Source organism: Sinohyriopsis cumingii, chromosome 8 (genome assembly GCF_028554795.1).
Source record: "Sinohyriopsis cumingii isolate HCF-2022 chromosome 8, ASM2855479v2, whole genome shotgun sequence".
In the NCBI taxonomy this organism is placed as follows: Eukaryota; Metazoa; Mollusca; class Bivalvia; order Unionida; family Unionidae; genus Sinohyriopsis; species Sinohyriopsis cumingii.
In genome coordinates, this window is record NC_142968.1 from 86,371,131 (window position 1) to 86,388,612 (window position 17,482).

A 17,482-nucleotide genomic window follows, 5' to 3' on the forward strand; every position below is an offset into this window, starting at 1 on the left:
ATAATTATAAAATTCTGTAAGCAAAAATATTATAAAATGCATTGTTCGAATGTCACACATCATACATCTTTGTTTTCATTTTTTTAGTTGCAAGTGAACCATCCTTGAACAAGAAATCAAGTTTAGAGAACTTTATGTCACAGTCTCAGGCTGCACCAAAGGAACAATATGAAGTTTCCCCAAAAGAGCATTCCACTGAAGAAATTACTATCATTGAACCAGTCAGTATTAAATCTGAGCCTATTGACATTGACCTTGACCTTGATCTTCAGGCCAGTGAGTTGACAGAATGCCATCAACCTCAAGAACAAAAGACAATACCTTCAGTCGGCCGTGAATCTAGTCAGGCACATAGAGGTGAGAGAACTTTTCAGTCTTCAAATTTTGTCTCACCTGCAGCAAATTTGCAAAAGGCAAGACATCCAGCTGTGACCATCGCTTTTAACTTTGGGTATAAATTATGACCATTACCTGTCAGTTTACTTTTAGCTGTAGGTATAAATTGTAACCCTCACCAGTAAATTTCCATTTAACTCTGGTTATAAATTGTGATCCTCACCAGTATGTTAGCTTTCAACTTTTGGTATAAATTGTGTGGGATTGTCTCCTGTTTACATCTGTGATAGGGCACAATCCATGGCATAATTTTTAATTCAAAGCATACAAGTCCAGTCGTAATACTCTGTAAATATTGAGGATTATGAGGTATTAAATGTATTCTCTTAAGGTATTTTTATCTGGGAAAGATTAACAATAATTAAGCCGTCCAATCCATGTTTTGTAAAGCTTTGTATAGAGGATAATTTCAACAAAGTATCTGCTAAGTTGAGTGATTCCCACCCGTTTTCAGGTACTGTAAAAATCTTGATTATAGGATGATTTCATAATTCCCATATCATTTGTATTTTGTTTTTTGTTTTTAATGCATTCATTCATTAAGGTCTCACATGATGCTGCGACAGAATAGTTATTCACACCCAGAGAAAATTTATGCTCAGTAACGTGTCATGACATTTTCGTTTTTCATGAAATAATAACAAAATAAAATACTAATTCTGTGCTTATTCTTATTTCATGCTTATATCTATATAAAAAATAGATTTCTGAGAATCAAGTGAGAAACTGAATTTATTCAGTCAATAGTGTAATGCAAAATTACTTTAACAAACTGTGCAGGTATAATGTGTAAATAGTACATGTACTAAAGTTTTGCTCTAGATTTGTCTGAACATTTCGGCTTTATATACATGTAGGTATGAAAAAAGAACAAGAATATTTTTGAATTTTGTTACTGCTTCTTATTAATGAAAATGTCCTGAAATATTAGAAAATTATATTGGTTGTTGATAATCTTAAAGTTCCAACATATTGAGAGACAAAAATTCATTATTACAGCATTTCATTGTCATGAAAACCACATTCACTGCATTGTTAATCCCCTCCTCAAAACTTAGTGAATTCCTCCAGTATTATATGACTTCCAGGCAAAGAGATGACACTGTGGTATATGTAGCATGGAAATGATGTTTCAGCGTAATCCTTGCCTTGTTAGACATGGTAACTGTATGAGGATTTGCTGTAGGAGACAATCTTTGCCACCCATACCATTGATACATGAAGTCCTTTTTTCAATCCTAATTCCATGGCAAACATACATGTACATAATCTACAATCTAGGTGTCACACAATCACCAGATTTGTCATGGGCAAGGACTAGATTTGATGCAGGTGAGACTGATTTCAAATTTTCTTGTTTTAGTATGAGCTGTAAATATGGCAAACATTCATTTCCAATGTGTATCCATACTTATATGGCTGACACAGAATACTGCCATTCATCTCTAAAAACATTGTCAGTGATAATATAGTGGGAAAATACATATATTTTATGACACACACTGTGAAAATGTACATGAATTCAAATTTAATTTCCATTCATCACTGATTGCTGAAAATTTATCTTGTGCAGTGTTACACCTTATTTCCAAAGAAAAATTTCAGTTGTTAAATGATACATTATTACCACAGAACTTCGAAAAGCAAATTTGAAATGAAAAACAATGTTTTTATTTCTGGCAGTTTGGAATTGTCTGATGTTAATTAGATATGTCCTACAAGGTATGTGCCTCTTGAGAGTGAAACTTTACAGCTCATATGCCATTTGCAGTCATTATTTTGTAAAGATGAATTAGTGAAGAAATTCTGTTAATTAAATATTGATCCAGAGGTTGGTGCTATGATTCCCATTTTACTTGCACAATTTAACATAAAACCAAGACATGTTCAATCATTTTATATACCAGAGAAAGGATAATCTTTTATACAGGATCTCTTCCATTAAGCTCTGTTCATAACCCATTATCTACTAATTTTTCTTCACTAATTCACAGCTTATGATTTTTTTAATACTGATATGTGTTCAGTTTAATGCCAAATTATGCATTTGTTCAAGACTTTTTATTAGTTATTGGGTTCCTTCTATCATATATACAGTACCATTGTGACAGAAATGGATTTCATTGACTTCAAAGCAAATGTCAGCATGCAACAGCATGACACAAACTGCTAAAATTTAAATCAGCAGATTCGTTGTTGTAATTGAAATGAATTACAGTTTCAACATTTTATCACATTTGGCGGTTTTGGCAGCCACTAGCTCCAACCATTGTTCTTAATGGCTTTATGGAAATTGTGCTTCTGAAAGTCATTTGTTGTGATTTTGAAATAATTTCATGTTAGGTGAATACATAATTTTGAGAAAATTCATTGTTTTCCTGCATCTTATTGTTCATCAATTACAGTTCCCATGAGAACTAAGTTTTATGTCGAGACTGATATCACAGGATGGATTTGTACAAGTGTTGCTGTTATTATATACAGTTTAGATGCCTTGTTTAGGCTGAGTGATGATACAAAATGCTACATGTCCATATACAATTGCACGAGAAAAGTGTAGGTGTGCTGAAATTTTAAGCTTGCTTGTAAGAAAAGAAAAGAAAAATGCTGTCAAAACAAATTCTTATTGATTACTCATTTTCATTATTGCAAAGTTCCAAGTACTGTCGATGTTATGTTCATATGTACATATTTTGCTCATCGTTAATCAGATTCAGAATTATGCTGACCTATATTAAGTTCTGCTGACCTACATTAAGTTCTGACAAGAACTTATTTTCTGATGACCTCATTACTATCCAGTGTACAATTTTATGGAGCAGTTAAAGTCCTTTTCAAACTTAACAGCTTTAGAGGTTTGAACGGCTTAATTGATTTTAATTTAGAATTGTGAAGGCTGCAACTGGATACTTACATATAGGCCACCAGCACCCAGTGCCACCAGTATAGAAGACGTAGATCAATATCATAATGCATGGCTGAAATGAAGTATTTGCTCTGATGATGTCATAATATAGACTAGCATTATTGACACAAATCCAAGACATCAGATAAATTGATCGGCTTCTAACACAGTAGCATTTCTTATCAGCTGACATTTTGTACATTTAAGGGCAGTGAACACATTAATGGGGCATAGCATGTATTATTTGATTAAAGTAGAACACGAATCAGATATTGATGGTAATGTGAAACTAATAAGTAATATGAGCCAGGGAATTGTCAATTAAATGAAAAAGGAAGAGTTGTGTATCACATAATTTATTGCAAAGATTTTTTTAAATAATATTTACAAGCATTTTTAATTTCTTAACAGCTTTACTCCCAGGTGTCCACAGATGACATTTATTGTGATCATTAAATTTCACACTTTAGAACAGGCTGTCATTAATTTTCTGGTCCAGATTTCATATTTATGATGGTGCATGCACATGTAAGATCATATCATTTCTTCTCTTTCTACTACCTTAAAATCCACTTTGCATAAAACACATGATGCAGACATAGGACCATTGTTCAACTCTGATTTTGAAGCATTGTTGAATTTTTAATATTTCATAGCCAATAGTTTTTATGTCTAGGCTGGTCATTGACCAGAACAACTTGTTTGATTGTGTTGTCTCTCCATCATTTGTTTTCCATCAGTCCATTAGCCGAAGTTGATGTCCACTTCTCCTAAAGTACATGGAGGATTACTACGAAATTTTACACACACATATTAAGCTGATTGTCTACATGGTCCTGAATGAAAATGATGCCGCCAGTACAACCATCTTCTTATGCTGTCGGGTTGGACCTAAATGAAAATGGTGCCAATCTGATAACCCAATACGGCCATAATGGCAGCCATCTTGATTTGCTGATATTGTTATTTCTCCAATATTGTATCAACATAGAATTTGCACCAGTAGACTTCTTATGGTGAATTGTTTATCCTAAATGACATACATGACATAATTTGAAAATCTGCCAAAGAATATCAGAAATGCTTGAAACACTTTGCTGTTACAAGAAAAATGTAGCCTTGTTTTGAATTCTGGAAGTTTTTTTTGGGCCAGTGGGTAATAGTCTTGAAGGGATCAGTTTGTTCAGACTTTGGGCACAGATTGACTATAAAAAGACAGTAGCTTCTATTAAATATTCCTACTGAAGCATGCACATACATAAATACGTTGAACAGCACAGTAACAACTAAAGAAGACTGAAAATGTGTATACAAGTGTTTCTACCAAAAGGATTGTTTGGTCAGTCGCTCCTTTTTGAAAGTTGCTAAAGACTGAATAGTTTTCACTCCGAGGGTCAAAAGCCATAAAAAACCATTGATTCTTTTATCACTTATAAGATCAGTAAATATTCCACCTTTGGTCTTAAACTCTGTGAATGACCAACAACAAATAATTGATATATAACTTGTGTTATGTCATCTGTTGTGTTACCAGTTCATAATCAGATACTCAGCACACATAATTGCACTGGTGGAATAGTTTGTCTCCACTAGACTGGTTGTGACTATTTGTTGTAATGTGATGTGTGGAGAGAATTTATGAAAAAATAGTTTTTTTTTTCTTTTTTAAAGTTAAACATTTTCAAAAGTGGTTGATTTTCGTGTTAAAGTGGTGTGTAGTAAACAGCCTTTAAAATGGCATTTTAGTCATACTGTCAATAGAATCACATGTGTAATAGAAGAATGATACAACTAAATGGTATAAACTTTACAGAATTGTGTGTCTATCTGTTCCTTTGAATGAAGTAAATGACAAGGCTGATCACAAACGTTGTATACAGTCTCCATGTAGTGGCTACAGTGTACTCCTTTGCATACTTTAGCTGGCCAATTTTACATACAAGAAAGAAAACACTTTTTTTTTTGTTCCAAGAATTTAGTGTATTATACAGTGGATTTATGCAATGATCCAAGTGATGTTTGTTTCACAAACATGGTCATGCTTGTATATTTTTCAGTTTATGTATTCAGTACCATCTTGATATAAACTGTATCACATTTAAAACAATTACTGTTTTATGTATCATTATACAATATAGTTGACAATGCCGCACAATACAAGTCTTAATGATAAATCTGTACTTGACCGTAAAACTTGTATTGTTCATTTGATTGTTTGGTTTTCAGTAAGAATTTCAGCTAATCAGATCGCTGGAATTTAAAACATTTAAACCCAGACTTTGGTTCTTTTGGTGAAATCCAGGCCCGAAATATCTGCCCCTCCCCTGTCATGTTTAGTATTCATTCGCACAACACTGAAAGACTACATTATGATGGTGTTAGCTACAAACCTAAGAATTAAACTCTAGTTAGCAAAATTTCAGGCCTTTACAGAAATGTCTGACAACTCTCAAGGTGACTGGAGAAAGTAGCCTTTTTTTGTCTCAGTTTTCATCAAAATTGTTCAGTATGCCAAGAATAGAAGTATCAGTAGTATTTATGCTGGCTGATAAAACACAGTGCCCTTCAAAATTAAAATGTGGTAATACTGATATATAAACTTGTGCTATTTGAAAGTAAGGCTAATATAAAAAGAAAAAAATTGAAATAGCTTATCATAAACTATCTAGATAACTTATGTTTTTCTCATAGATATAATTGATAGATTGATTCTTAGCTCTTTTCTGAATCATGATTATTTGCGGATATCACCTGACCATCATTTAAACCTGTAGGCCAAAGCCAAGGTTTCCATTTTTTTTCTCTGTCATTCAGCAGGTATTCAAGAAGGTGTTGTTTGCTTGAATAAATAGTTTGTCTTTAACTGCGATTAGTCATTTTGGGAGGAGAATAGTGATGAATTTTGTAAATATTTTCAAATCTACCGCTATGCATTATTGTTTTCTGTAGTTTTGGTTTTAAAAAGTATTTTGGCAGTAATGTGCAGCAAGTCATGCTTGGTGGGAGTTTAAAAAAAAATGGCTGACTTTTGTTACCCCTCTTGTTCTTATACCATGGAATTAACTGTTTCTACGAATATTACAAAGTAATGGTAAGATGCAATGTATTTCATGGTATCAGCATGTACATGATGAAAGGGCTAACCAGCTCTGTAATCAATTATTATTTTTGTCCGAGCAATTCATTAGCAGAGAGATGGTCAAGACCTTTATTGTGATATTGTCCAGCCTGTTTCAAACCGCATCACAAATTATGTATTATGATCATCTTCTTTCATACGTATCAGTTTGTATGCCAGATATTTTCATAGTACTGTATGTAAATACTTTGTAATGAAATCTGTCTGATAAATGCCCCCCCTCCCATATCTGTGTCTGTGAATCATTTAGTTTGACCATAGTATATAATCATAAAATAGCAAGGTCACAAGGATCTTTACATTCTTGTGTGAATCAAGAGCATTTGAATGAAGCAGGAAAATATGCATTAGGAAAATGGCAGCAAATTGCTACGGTTGAAGTGTACAGTGATATTTTATTAAAGTAACATAAATTCGTACATTTTGAAAGACTGTTTACTCTGGTGTCTTCGAAAAGAGGTATACAGTTTTTGTACTACTTAGAGGTAGCATGGCAACATGTTGATTTTAAGGTACATGTACAATCTCAGGAATAGGCTACCATCAGAAAGATCTTATCTGGTACTCAGTAAATGGAGGACAGATATGTTATTATTCCAGACTGCTTCAGGAAGGGAAATAGAGGCATAATTGGCACCATCAGCAAAAATTAGGTGTTGAGAAATCATGAGCAATATTTTCTTTCAAGTCAGACTTCTTGCCATGACATGGGGATTGTTTGCCTTGGTGAAGGGGGATATTATCCATCCCTAAAGTGCCATTGAGCACGTGATCTGTATCATCAAGGAAGTCAAATCATATCAAGTCTCCGTGGAATTTTCTGAACAGTAATGGCAGTTTAAGATGTCATTTGAAGAAGAGAAAGAAAAAAACAGACATATTTGTGTTTTTGGAAACTGCTAATAGCAAAATTGTGTGTTCAGATGGAGGATATTACGAATTCGAACCCCAGCCAAGTCATACAAAATGACTGTAAAGTGGTACCAGCACTTGCCTTGCTTGGTGCTCAATATTAAGAAGCTAGTGTTAGCATCACACACACACACACAGTTTGTTAAGGTACTACATGTACATACTACATACAGTTATTACAGGTGTGCTCAGGCCACTAAATCTTTTTCCATTGAATATGAAAGAAATATATATGGTCTATTAGAAAAGATAAATGATGCCAGACCTAACAGACACTGTAGCAGCTGTGTGTTCCAAGCTTTTCTTTCCCACTACAGTTTCAGTACGCGTGACTCCATTCACAATTGGACATGTGTCAGCTACCCAAGTGAGTGATAGTAGGCCAGCTTGGGCTTCCTGTTGTACTTCATTGACCGTATGAACACAGTGACTTTTGGATTCATGTATATAAAGTAATTTAGACCAGACCTTGTATTTAGTTTTTATGTTTTAGTAAACAGCTGACAGCATTTTAACATATTTGTCAATAACAGCTTGTGCGCTTGCAAGCATGCACACATACAAGTATATTATTCAAGGGAATGACAGATTTATTTCATATTATCCAGGGATATTGATCCTGATCCAGCATATTTTTATTTTATGAATGGATTTTGTTGAAAGCAAGTTTTTTGATTTACACGTATCTGTAAAATACCTAAATTGATGTCATTTCATAAACTTAAATATTTTAAAAATAATGTAATATTCGTCATGTATTTTACCAAATTTAGCATGTGTGTGGGTATCCTGAGAGAATATGAGACAAATTCAGTGATCTTTGACCATTGATATCAGGTTCGAGAGCAAAGGCCATGACCAAGGATTTTGTGAACAGTTTAACGACATAAGTTTTGTTACCAAATTTAGTATGCCAGTGTTTCTAAAGAATATTTGAGATGGTTTCATTGCTCAACAGTTAAAAAGAATAAAAGGATGGTTGAAGGGACTTATCATGAATAACTGAATTTTGTCTGGTGTTGCATTGAACCTTTTGAGGAATTCTTGTTCTACATGGATGTAATTTTCTCCTTACCATTAAATATACTGTAAACTCACCTTGGCTGTTACTCTGCTTTCATGATGTAAAAGTGATCGAGTCTTGCTGAACCTAATCAGAGCTTCCAGAAGCTCCCTCACACTGATCTAACTGACTTGTTGTAGACCCAGTGGGATGTTAAAAATCAGTTTATATGAAAATAAAAGAATTCAAAACACTAAAGTTGCCTTTGTTTTCTTTTATTTCAGTAGTTGCACAGACAATTCATGGGCCCATAGACAGAGTCTCTGTGCATGAAAAAGAATCTAATATGGGTCTGGGACAGGGTCCATCTCTGCACAACATGTCTGATAGCTTTAACTTATTTGTTAAACATGAAGTGAAGGAAGATTCTCCTGGTATGATATCAGAAGTTTCCTTAAATATGTTAAGAACAGCATTTGATAAGGAATTCATGTCTCATAAATCAGATTGTTTATCAGCCAACGATTCCTTGGCCAAGGCAACATGTGTTAATCCCACAAATCTTGCAGATGTACAGAGAAAGAAAATGAGTAAAAAAAGGACATCTTTGATGTACAATTCAAAAATTGCTACAGATGATAGACTTTCAAGAGAGTCTGTTGCTAATGATGAAGTGATAGACTGGCATGGTCGCAGACAAACAGGTACATTCCTTAGAGACAAGACATCCATGGGTGGGACAGAAAATGAAGACAAAACATTACTGGATAGTACACAAAGCAAAAATAAAGCTGTCAGCAGAACCTATGGTATCAAAAATGAAAATGATATCCAGAAGGATGGAAAGGACAATGATCTGACGAGCCTACAAATCCAACGCCAGGGAACAAGTTCCTTCATTGAACATGGCCTTCTGACAAGAACTGCGGCAGATAAAGAGTCAGTTACTCCTTCAAAAAGGGTCTGTTTACCGGAAAGGTTTGAATCTGGTACAGAGAGTAGCATGCATGAAAATGAACATTCACCATTTCCGGGCGAGAAAACATTTGATATGCTTGAAAGCCGTCTGAACCTTGACAAGATAGAGTCATATTCAGGCGAGATGTTGGATCTCACATTAAGCTCTACCGACGAGGAGTCGGACAGATTTTACAATGATGACAACAAGGATGATCCAAATCAGTGGTCACAGTCAGATAATTTGAATACACATGCTGAAAATAAACATAAGAATAGGTTGATAAATGAAAGTATGCCTGGATATTCTGTGTCACCTGCTTCTAAGTCAAACACTCTTCCTGCCATATCGGAATTATATTGTCAGACAAGTATACATAATGCTCCAGTTCAGTATAGCAAGCCAACCATTCAACAAAGTAACCGCTTGGAATACAGATTTGAAAATAAAATCTATACTGAAGAAACAGCATTTGTTGACTTTGGACTTAATTTAATGAAATGCCTCATCTGTAACAAAGTGTTGCGGAGCATGACATACAAGAAGCGTCATTGGAACATACACGTTGGGCAGAAACCCCACACGTGTGAGTTTTGTGGCTGGCAGTTTGCAGATCAGTCCAATCTTAAGAAACACCGGATGCGGCACACCGGTGAACGACCCTGCAGTTGTGTATATTGTGACAAGAAATTCTGGCGCCACTCTTTCCTGCGCAAGCACTTGCAGAATGAACATGCATATAAACAGTGAAGTTTTAATTCATTTGATTGAAAATGAGAAGGAAGCGAGATAGTATTGATTTGTTATGACGATGGCTGCAGAGATGTACTGTTTTCATGCAATACATTGAAATCACAAAACGTTTGAAAATGGCTACGTGATTTCCAGAACTCACTGTTTTATACTTTCAAGTAAAATACATATGTATGAAATTGGTGGGACTGTAGTGTCAGTATCAGACTCGGCTCGTAAAGTGACTTTAGATGTAGTCACAATTTTCCATAAAAACAGAAAATTATGAGAGAACTGATTACAAACATTCAGTGTTGTCAGAATTAGTTTTGTATGCAAGCGATAGGTACCAGCCTGCTGGTGTAAATTTTTTTGACTCACCTGACCATAAAATCAGGCAAGCTTATGATATTGCTCAGCATACATAGTGCATCATCAATCAGTGAACTATTGCTTTTTTAACTTCTTAGAAACCGCTGATCATTTTCAACCAAACTTGGCATAGAGGATCTTGGCATGAGGGCATTTTAAACTTGTATAATTAATGCCAATCCACTTACTAATATGACAACTGCTACTAAAATAGAATTTTATATAAAAAAATTCTTTTATAAACCAGTGAACATTATGTAATCTAATGTAATAGAAAACACCCTGGCATAAAGGCCTTTTCAGATTTATTTAAATGATGCCAATCCATCTTAATATATGGCTGGAATTAACCAAAAACAATTACACCTTTGAATAGCTTCTAAAAAAAACCCCAAGCTAAATAGCATATGGCCAGATTTAACAGAAAGCATCCTGACTAAAAGACCTCTCCATATCTTTTTTAAAAAACAATATAAATAATGTAGATCTGCTATTGATTATGGCTGCCATTACTAAAAATAGAAAATCATTAAAATCATTGATTTCTCAGCATGTTTTTGACTGAATGTATCCTTGCATGAAGGCTTTAATTTTTTTGCAAATGATGCTCATCTGTCATTAAAATTAGAAAAACAACTTTTAAACAACTACTCCTCAACAATTGTTAAAAACAATTTAATGTCATTTGGCAAAAGCAACCAGGTATCAGTGTCTTTTGAGTTTTATGGAAATGATGCCAGTCAGTCTTCAGATATGGTCACCATTACTATAAATATAAAAACTTGTAAGTTATTAATTCTTGACAAACAAAATTTACCAAATTTGACTGAAAGGACCCTGGCATCGTGGTCTTTCATTTTCATGTAAATCATGTAGAGCCACCACCATACATGTACATTTCTGACATTTTTAAAAATAGAAGAAAAAAGATGAGGCAGCTTCTTAAAAATTCGTTTAACTGAACTTAACCAAATTTGTATTTTAAAAACAAAGCACCTTGTTATGAAGATATGTACAAAGGATGATGATCCATCGTCAAACATGGCTGCTGGTGCTAAAAGTAGAACAACCTTCTAATAATTTCTCAAAAACCACTCGACAGAATTCAACCCAGTTTGGCAAGAAAACATTCTAGCTTCAGATTATGCTAAATCACCAGCAAATATGGCCACCTTCGTTAAGATAGAAAACTCCTTAAAATGACTTTATTTCAAGAACCTATCAACAGAATTCAAAGAAATTTGACAGAAAGCATCCTGTGATAAAGGCCTTTTAATATTGAACAAACAATTCTGATCCACCATCAAACACAGATAAAGGTACAGAATAATAGAATTAGAAGAAATTTCTTCATAAACCATCTTGAGTTACCCATTTCTCTTGGCCAACTGCGTTTGGGTATTTATCACATTTCAGATTTGACTGGATACTAGGGCTCTTGTTTTTTCATAATTTTTTTAAAATAATTGAATTGGTATGAAAGTTTCTTTCTATCATATTGGCAGGAATATGCCAACTTGGTTCAGCAATGTTACTTTACTTAGTTTTGGATGGAAGATATGACATCCAAGTTAGACTTGATACATAGTATTTTTAGGGCCCTGAATCAAGATTAGTTAATTTTTGGTCCTGAATCAAGACACAGGAGCCCAATAGTAATCACTTTTTCCATCCATCCATCTATCTGTTCTGTCCATTCTCTTCACCCATTCGAACTTCTTTTAACCACCAAAGTTATGCAGCCTCCACACATAAATTGAATACCATTTAGTAGTTGCATTGCTTGTTTGAATTGAAGGTTTCATTTTTTCAATTTTTATTTGTTTTAAATCTACATGACACCTGATTCTTGTAACCAGTATAACTCAAGAACCATTATATTCTGATGTAATTTGGAGTGCACATTGACATTGCAGATTTTTGCTGTCATTGATGGGCTTTTGCTATATTTTCACTTTGATTGTAACCATGACAGCTCCAGATCAGTTTAATAGGTTTTGATGCAGATGGTATAGACATTTTGTGTAGGCCTAAATGTGTCTTTTATGGATTTTGCCTCATCGATGCCATTGATAAGAGTCCAAGAACCATTTCGTAGATGCCAGTGACAGTTGATATGAATATTGTCCCATAGACTTGTATCTGCTTTTTCTGGGTTTAGTCTCATCTTTTCTTGTATGTAATTGTACCCGTTGTGGAGCAAATTCTTGCCTTCTCATGGAAACATGGAATGGTGATTGCAGTCAGTAGCTGAAAACCATTTTGCATAGTCTGGTAGAATTGATAAGAACATTGTCTATTGGAAGCTTCTTTTATGGGATTATGTTTTGTATTCACCATATTGGAAAGATATATGTTCATTTTCAATCGACTTCATTTCATTTCAATTCAGAACAATTCATATGGTATCTAGTTACTCGTATACGAAAATAGTGCTGTGCAGATATACTGCCATGATAAAAAGATTGAAAATCTTGTCACTAAATCTTCAAACTGGGTGGTCATATTGTCATGGGGTTCTCACCAATGGCCTTGTAATGGTGTCTTGCTTGCCTTAAACCAGATATTGCTGTCTCAGGAGATAATGTGAAAATCTGTAAGGTCAAGAACATCAGAAGCTAACTTGACTCTCAGAAGTTGGAGAGAAGGTATGTTCTTATCTTGAAATCCATGAAATCTTGGCATTGCTCTGAAATGTATATTTATGGCGGAATTTAAGATCCACCTGAATGTGTTCTTTACCATGAAACATTTTCTAGTGGATTGTTTTGATCTCCAAACTACATGCGGCCATTACTACAATGTTCAGCACATGAAGGAGATATTTGATGCAGTAACTTTGATTTGGATTTTAAATTTCTTGAAGGATGTTGACATTTGTTCTCAGTGACAATTGTTTGGACAATAGAGCATCAGTTCCATTGAGGGAATCTAGTTTAGATGGCAGTGGATGGGTTGTCTTTAGTGACAGCCAATCAATTGCCTTGCATATGTACAAAGAAATCTGTCTTCATGTGAAGAAAGTTTTTGATGTTGACATATGTCATTCTGGTTGAAAGACAACTTGGAAACTGATAAAAAAAATATTTGGCTATGTAATCAGTGGTGTTGCTTACATCTTGTAGCAAATTGTTTAAGTTCTGTTATAAACATTTACTGCAAAGCTTCAGTGCCATGATCTGTTGATGACTGCCCTGTCATCAAAATGGTTGTTATGCTATGATATACTGCTGACTGTATCATCAAGGCCACTGTTGCAAAAAGGTTTGCAGCAAGTTACTCATGGATATGTCACGCTTAATGATACCAACTGCTTTTTAAATTTTTTACAACTGGATTCTCCTTTTTCACATGAACCCCAACACCCTCAGAAGATATGTCTTGCAATAAATTCAAAGAGGGGTCACCTTTTTGGAAAAAATACGCATCTGCAACAGTTGTAACTTGTTTCTTTTTGTATTACTGTTGCAGTCTGCATTAATGTTCTTGGTGGATATGGTGTCTCATCTTTCCTTTGATATTCCATGATAAAATTTGTCATCCAAATGTTTATTGATTGCAGCTAAAGAAGTAGTTAATTTGTACAGCAGGGTGAATTGTTCCTGTGGTGTGTCTAGTTGTCTAGAACTAATCAGTCCAAAAGTTACTGACCACTTTCTATTAGTGCATGTCTTTTTGGAAATAAATTCTGGAAATTTGTGTTCTTGTTTTTTTTAGATGAAATTAGACTGTGTAAATTGATTAAATCATCGTCAGTCAAATATATGCATGAATAAATGAATGAAGGTCATAGTGCTGTAAATAATACATAGTCATGGTTCACGTTCAGTGAAATGAAGTTGTCGTGAAATATCATCTAGCTACAGATAGCATTGCTCCACCAGCTGATCTAGAGAGCCAATGCAATGCCAACAAAATTGGTTAGAATTTAGGCTGAAATACATTTCAGAAAAATTAGATTAGCTTCACTTTTCCTTAGTCATGTTTATTAAGAAACTGATTTCATGCCTTCTGATTTGTGTATAAACCTGGTCACTGTGCTTGTTTTGATATGGCTTACATGTACGTCTGAGATACACCAGGTGGGGAGAATAGCTTTGTCAGTATTTGTATTTTTTTTCCAGCAAACTAGCAAAGGATATGTTGCTACTATTGTGTTATGGAGACATGTTTAAAATGCATTAAAATGTACTTAAAAGACTAGAATTGGACTTGGGTTGTACCTCATATTCATTTTTTGTATAAATTGCCAGTTTTGTTGTAGTTTTGACTTTTTTCAAGACTGCTACAGTGATCTAGTTGTTGGAGTGTCCACCTCGAATGTGGGAAGTTATGAGTTCAAACCCAGGCTCAGTCATAGCAAAGACTTTTGATTAATGGTACTAACAGCTGCCTTGCTAGGTGCTCATCATTAATAAGTTAATGTTAGGACTTGTCGGCATGGTGTCAGGATAGTGTGACTGGGTGGGACATGATGCTACATATCTGAGGCATGATGCCCCAGTGCTAGACATCACTATAAACTGCCACACTGCAGACAATGTAGTGATACGACTGAAAAATTGTTAAAGCTATGTTAAAAATACTAATCACATACACACTTTTTACAAAATGAAAAAACACATTATGTTTGGTACATGCCTCATGCCATCAGTATGTGCAACATTATCTGTAAGTTGTCCGATGCCTGTTACACAGCAAGATGTAAAATATCTTGAACTTAATCCCTTTATCCCATTCCTTGGCATTGCTTGATTTTGGAAAAAATGCAGTAGATACATGTACAGGTGTTGTTTTTAATCAGATCATAACAGGCACTCACAATATATAGACACAAGCATACAATTGTGTACACATGTAGGGAAACTTGCAAGATGACACTCCAAAACCATGAGCAGGATTAAAAAACTTGTACAAGTACCCCTGCCATCAAAGCAAATAATTACTGTGTGATTTGCATAACTTTTAATTCTCTGTCTTTAAAAGTCCAGGGCTTTTGTATATTAGAAGTCCAAGACATTGTACTGTGAACTGCCATGATTTTGAGTCTAAAATAATGGTGGTTTTAGGTAAATGTATTGCTAAGCTAACCCATTTTTATATATGTACATATAGTTGTTACTTTCAAAATATTTTTGCGGCCCCAAGTGGCCGAGTGGTCTAAAGCGCTGTCCATTACAGATCACTGCCATCTCACCTCTGTCTGTGCCGGTTTGAGTCTCGGATTCAGCCAATGTGGGTATGTGAGAAAGCTTGCCAGTAGCTTCTCGTGGGTCGGTGGTTCTTTCCGGGGTTTTCCCGGGATCTTCCTCCACCATTAATACTGGCCTCCATGTATAGCCTATCGTGTGATGAAAAATGGCGTTAAATCCAACAACAACAACAACACAAAATATTTTTGTATGTGTTAACACCCATGTGTCCCACATGATTGTTATTACTTTGAAATTGGGTTTGTTTATCCCTGGTAAATCTACACAGTTTTTTCCATAAGAAAGCATGATGCACTATTCATGTTTTGCATGATTAACTTTAAAGTTATCATCCCCTGCATCTCTGTTTAAGCTGCTGCATCCACCTCGGATGCAGGAGGTCATGGGTTTGATCCCCAGTCATATCATACCAAAGACTTCTAAAAATGGTACTAAAAGCTGCCTTGCTTGGTGCTCAGCATTAAGAGGTTAGTGTTAAGACTGGTCGGCCTGGTGTCAGGATAATGTAACTGGGTGGGACATCATGCTACATGTCTGCGACATGATGCCAGGACAGAGGTGATCTGTAATGGCAAGTGCCTTAGGCCACTCTACCAGTCAGGGCACCTCGTTCATAGTATGGAAGATTCATTGATATCAGCTGGACCCAAACCATCATCCATTTGATTTAATATCATAAGGATAAGCTTTTGAGTTACATGACAATAAAATATAACATTGGAAATAACAGGCAGCATACATAAGATAGAAAAAAGAAATCAGCACCATTTCTATCAGATAAATTGTTGAGATAATGAGGTTCCAATACTACTATCAATATTAATCATACATGCACTTGTTGGGCATCTCTTCTAAACTGTGTGGTATTTAACCCAGGGGTGAGGGTCCTGAGTGGTCTAAAGTGCTCTCCGTTACAAATCACTGCCATCTCACCTCTGCACCGGTTTGAGTCTTGGATTCAGCCAGTGTGGGCATGTGAGAAGGCTTGCCGGTAGCTTCTCGTGGGTTGGTGGTTCTTTCCAGGGTTTTCCCCCGGTTCTATCTTTACCATTAATACTGGCCGCCATATATAGCCTATCATATGCTGAAAAATTGCGTTAAACACCACCACAACAACAATAACCCAAGGGTGACATCTTGGAAGCAATCGAGACTTTCGACTCTATATCAGTACATGTATATACCCTTACAGACAGGAATGAATTCTCATATGAAGCTGATATTGAGAACTGGTTCTTGTTCCTATTGACTTAGCCCTTAAGGTCATTAGTATTTTGTAGAAATTAGGTGGTGACCTTTGACTTCATTCTGTCCAATGGATTGGGGTCCACTTTGATGATGAAAAAAGCTATCCATGCGTCTTAAACATTAAGTGTTTTGTCTGGTTTCTACCAGTAGTTTCAGTGTTATGAGCTTAGTTTTGGGTACCTAGAAGTCCCTTTGTCTTTGTGGTAAAAGAGAAAAGTGTATTTTTTTTTTTCTTTCTTTTATAAATATTGATTAGAATAGTTTATTTGCCAAGAGATTGTAATTTTTAAATCAATTTCCAGTATTATAAATTACCAGGTGTAGTGGTCCCATTCAACAGGATGAATTATGATACTGTAGAAGCATTTACTTATACATGTATATTTTATGATTTACATATCAGAGTTTTTAAGAGAAACTATTGTCAGAAGTAATAGGACTAGGAAAACGAAACTTATAATATTCAGTCCACTGTTGGGCACCCAATGTTCAAATTGATAAAGAAATGGGCCTTTTGGAAAACACAGTATGAATGTGACACTTTATTAATGTAAGCATTTGGTCATTATAACTCAGTGTCAGAGGGCATGTGGAAGCTAAAAAG

At 35.0% G+C, this 17,482-nt stretch overlaps 1 protein-coding gene across 4 annotated transcripts in view; it reads left to right on the top strand.

Moving 5' to 3' along the window:
• Positions 1 to 17,482, top strand: part of LOC149794066 (uncharacterized) — a 76,469-nt gene that overhangs the window by 19,929 nt on the left and 39,058 nt on the right. For 2 of the 4 annotated variants that reach the window (XM_089968009.1, XM_089968010.1), the window contains exons 4-5: positions 88 to 357; positions 8,640 to 14,116. In XM_089968009.1, the coding sequence (XP_089824135.1) occupies positions 88 to 357; positions 8,640 to 10,063 (1,694 nt within the window). In that variant the 3' untranslated portion in view covers positions 10,064 to 14,116. Of the gene's footprint in view, positions 1 to 87; positions 358 to 8,639; positions 14,117 to 17,482 lie in introns of those variants that run through there. The other 2 variants (XM_089968011.1, XM_089968012.1) reach the window with 1 other exon arrangement.